Source organism: Sphaeroforma arctica (genome assembly GCF_001186125.1).
Source record: "Sphaeroforma arctica JP610 unplaced genomic scaffold supercont1.2538, whole genome shotgun sequence".
Classification (NCBI taxonomy): domain Eukaryota; class Ichthyosporea; order Ichthyophonida; genus Sphaeroforma; species Sphaeroforma arctica.
The window spans coordinates 1-2932 of NW_014038020.1; the positions used below are offsets into that span (position 1 = coordinate 1).

Sequence of the window (2932 nt, forward strand, 5' to 3'; positions counted from 1 at the left end):
CTCAAATAGGTCCAAGTAGATGAGTCATACCAAATACTCAGGCTATTGGAGCCATCAAAATGCATTTAGAACACTTTGGAAATATTGGAAAAAGAGCTTGTATTAAATTATTTAAAATACAAATAAAAACCAATGTATTATCTCAATTGATCTTGATATTTTAGACTGACCGGAGGCCGTATTTCTACATAATGACGAACACAGGCACATCTAAACAACTGATACACATCGATATCCACATGCATCACAAATGATATCTGCTTGTTTAGGTGTCATGGACACACAATACGTCGCAACATCCGACAACGTCGCTGTCTACTAATCAAAATGCCCGCCACGCCCGGCCCACAGCAAATATACCGGACTCAGGGCTCTTCTGGGTTGGTCAAGGATTTGTGGAATCTTGGGATTGCCGTCCACGATTAAATCAGAATCAGGGCAGCAAATGAGGGTCAAGGATCTTATACTTCTACAAAAACCAATTCCGCTTCACACTACATTTTGCTTTCAAAATCAGGCGTGTTGGAGCAAATTTAGAATCCCAAATAACCCTAGTGTGTTTTTTTTTTGCATCACAAGTGTCAGTGTCTTGAAGGGCTATTGTGGCCCAGCCTGGGCACCACGTTGTTATAATACCCTGTAAATATTACATGAAAATAAAGTTACTCTGTATATATAAAATGGTTCTAATAGCTCTGATGAACGGTTTCTCGTTGGTTGACACCAAAGTGGCGCGTAAAAACTTTCGTTAAAGGTTTTCCTAACGGAACCTATTTTAAGCGGTTTTTATAGCAATCAATTTATCTTCACTGTCGACATACGACTCGTCGACCAAATCATGAATATGGATCACCTCACTTTCTCCGACCTCTGCTGGTGTCGGATCAGTCATCTGATCACCCCCATCCACGAGATTAACTCGAGGGCGGAAGGTATTACCCGGCGTCTGTTGTGTGCGCGTGGATAATCCCCCAGCCGATGTACGGTGTGGTGGCGCATACCCACGTCGCGTATGGCTGCCCGTGTTAGTCGATGTCGGTGCTCGCAGTAACTTAGGGCGCCGTGGTGCGTGTGCTGGGCCAGGAGGGAGATTCTGCTCACATGACCGACAACGAGCCCTAGGGTTCGATGCTGGCGGTGTATGCGGATTAGCTCGTGTGTTGGCCTCCACACGCGTTCGTGTGCGTGAACGTAACCCTCCGGGGGAAAGGTTTGCTCGACGGTGTTCTTCCGCCTTGTCAATATTCACCCGAAATACATTACGCATTTGTGTCGCGGAATATTCGCGCCAGTTAGTGTGCATACGAAGAGTATCACAGTAATATGCACCCCCCGCAGCTTGATTGATGAGGTTGAGCATACCATGGTTGCGGTACACTTGTAGCGGATTCTCATACTGTCGCATCTTCATAAAGTCTACTTTGCGGTCAAAATCCCGAAGTTGTGTCTCTAGCGGAACCGAAGGGTTTAACTTCATGCAAGCCAATACATTTCTGTATGCATTATCCTCCAGATCTTGTTCGTTTGTACGTACAATATAAGCAGTGGCGTCCTGAAACGACATGGACTGCAATTTTTGTTCGTTGTCCACGATAAAATTTAATAGCGCCGTGGGTGCTCCTTCTTTCTGTAGCGCCTTATGGAGGCCCATCTGCATATGAATCGGGTCTAATTTGTGAAATTTTACATTCTTATGCAAATCCAAAATAAACGCATGCAACTGTATCTTCTGCGGACTGTCCAAATAATAGCTGACCTGTGGATTAGGTGACCTTTCCTTGAGTGTCCGTTTATCTACTGTTATTGAGCAAGTCTTCAATGTCTCGTTGGTTGTGCGAATTAAGCCCTGCAGCAAACGAGCGTCCTCGGTGCGTCCCTCAGTTTCTGCTTGCATCATACGTTGGGTGAGAAGGAATACCTGCGTTTTCATTTCTGCCGCGGTAGATTCAGTAATGCACGCCTCAGTAGATGGTGATATGTTACATCGTTTCACATCCTGCGGAGCTTCTAGGTAGCGATCGTGGTGAACAGGAAAATGCTTACGGTATGCAAGCGTATCGATAGGTACATTTGCATTGTCCTGGCAGTTCTCCTTCCTTTCTTCGGGAGATTGCGGAGGACGATGCTGTTGTAATTTGTCCCTGAATAGATTCGCTGCCGCTTGACCGTGAGCAGGCTGTTGGCGTGGAGATTTCATCACTCTGCGAAATGCCTCAAAGGACCGCTTCGACGATGATGACAAATTTTGAGGGGTAGCCATGTCCAAATGTAAGTCCGCTGGGTCCAAAAAAAAGTTCTACCAGGCGATTTCACCAAAGTTGTCGATTCCTGATACCAATCCGGACCATCAGCCGGCATCTCATCAGGAGTCGGAATTGTCTGGGCTTGATTTTGAGCATTCTTCAGCAACCGCTCTCTGCGCGTAACATGGATATTCTCGTAAGGAGCCACTTGAGGTACGGGCTTCGTGCGGCCAATCCTGCGCTTCACGGGGCTAATTTGCTTCATGTCTCTGCCTGTGTTGGGTATTGAGGAGCCCAATGTTGTTGCACTGTTGGTTCGGCCTCAGTCTCAGAAAAACCATCAGTCAATGTCGCCTGGGCCGTGTCCTGGGGCATAGACGTGCCAATATCTGCCAGTGACAATTGACGGAGTTGCCGGAGTTGCTCTTGAATAAGGCGACTCTTTTCCTTTGCCTCCTTCACATGCGTCAAAGTATTCAAGTGTCCTGCTTGATCCGCAATCCACGCTGGGGCTCGGTTAAGCCTACCCAAGGTTCGGATTGAGTACGGGGCCTACAAAAAAAAATGCGTCAAATACAAATGGATTCCTACCTTCTCGTCGTCTTCGGGTGCAGGTTGCTTGGCACGTGCTGTATCCACCTTATCGTATAGCTCGGTCAAATGGCGAATCGTTCCAAGCAACCGTTTCA

General features: G+C 46.8%; 1 protein-coding gene across 1 annotated transcript; it reads right to left on the reverse strand.

Moving 5' to 3' along the window:
* Positions 1-775: 775 nt before the first annotated feature.
* Positions 776-2260, reverse strand: SARC_12731 (hypothetical protein; the record flags this gene model as incomplete). The annotated part of the gene is made up of 1 exon (XM_014293156.1): positions 776-2260. One exon carries the CDS (start codon positions 2258-2260, stop codon positions 776-778), a length of 1485 nt encoding a protein of 494 aa, XP_014148631.1.
* Between the last annotated feature and the right edge of the window lie 672 nt (positions 2261-2932).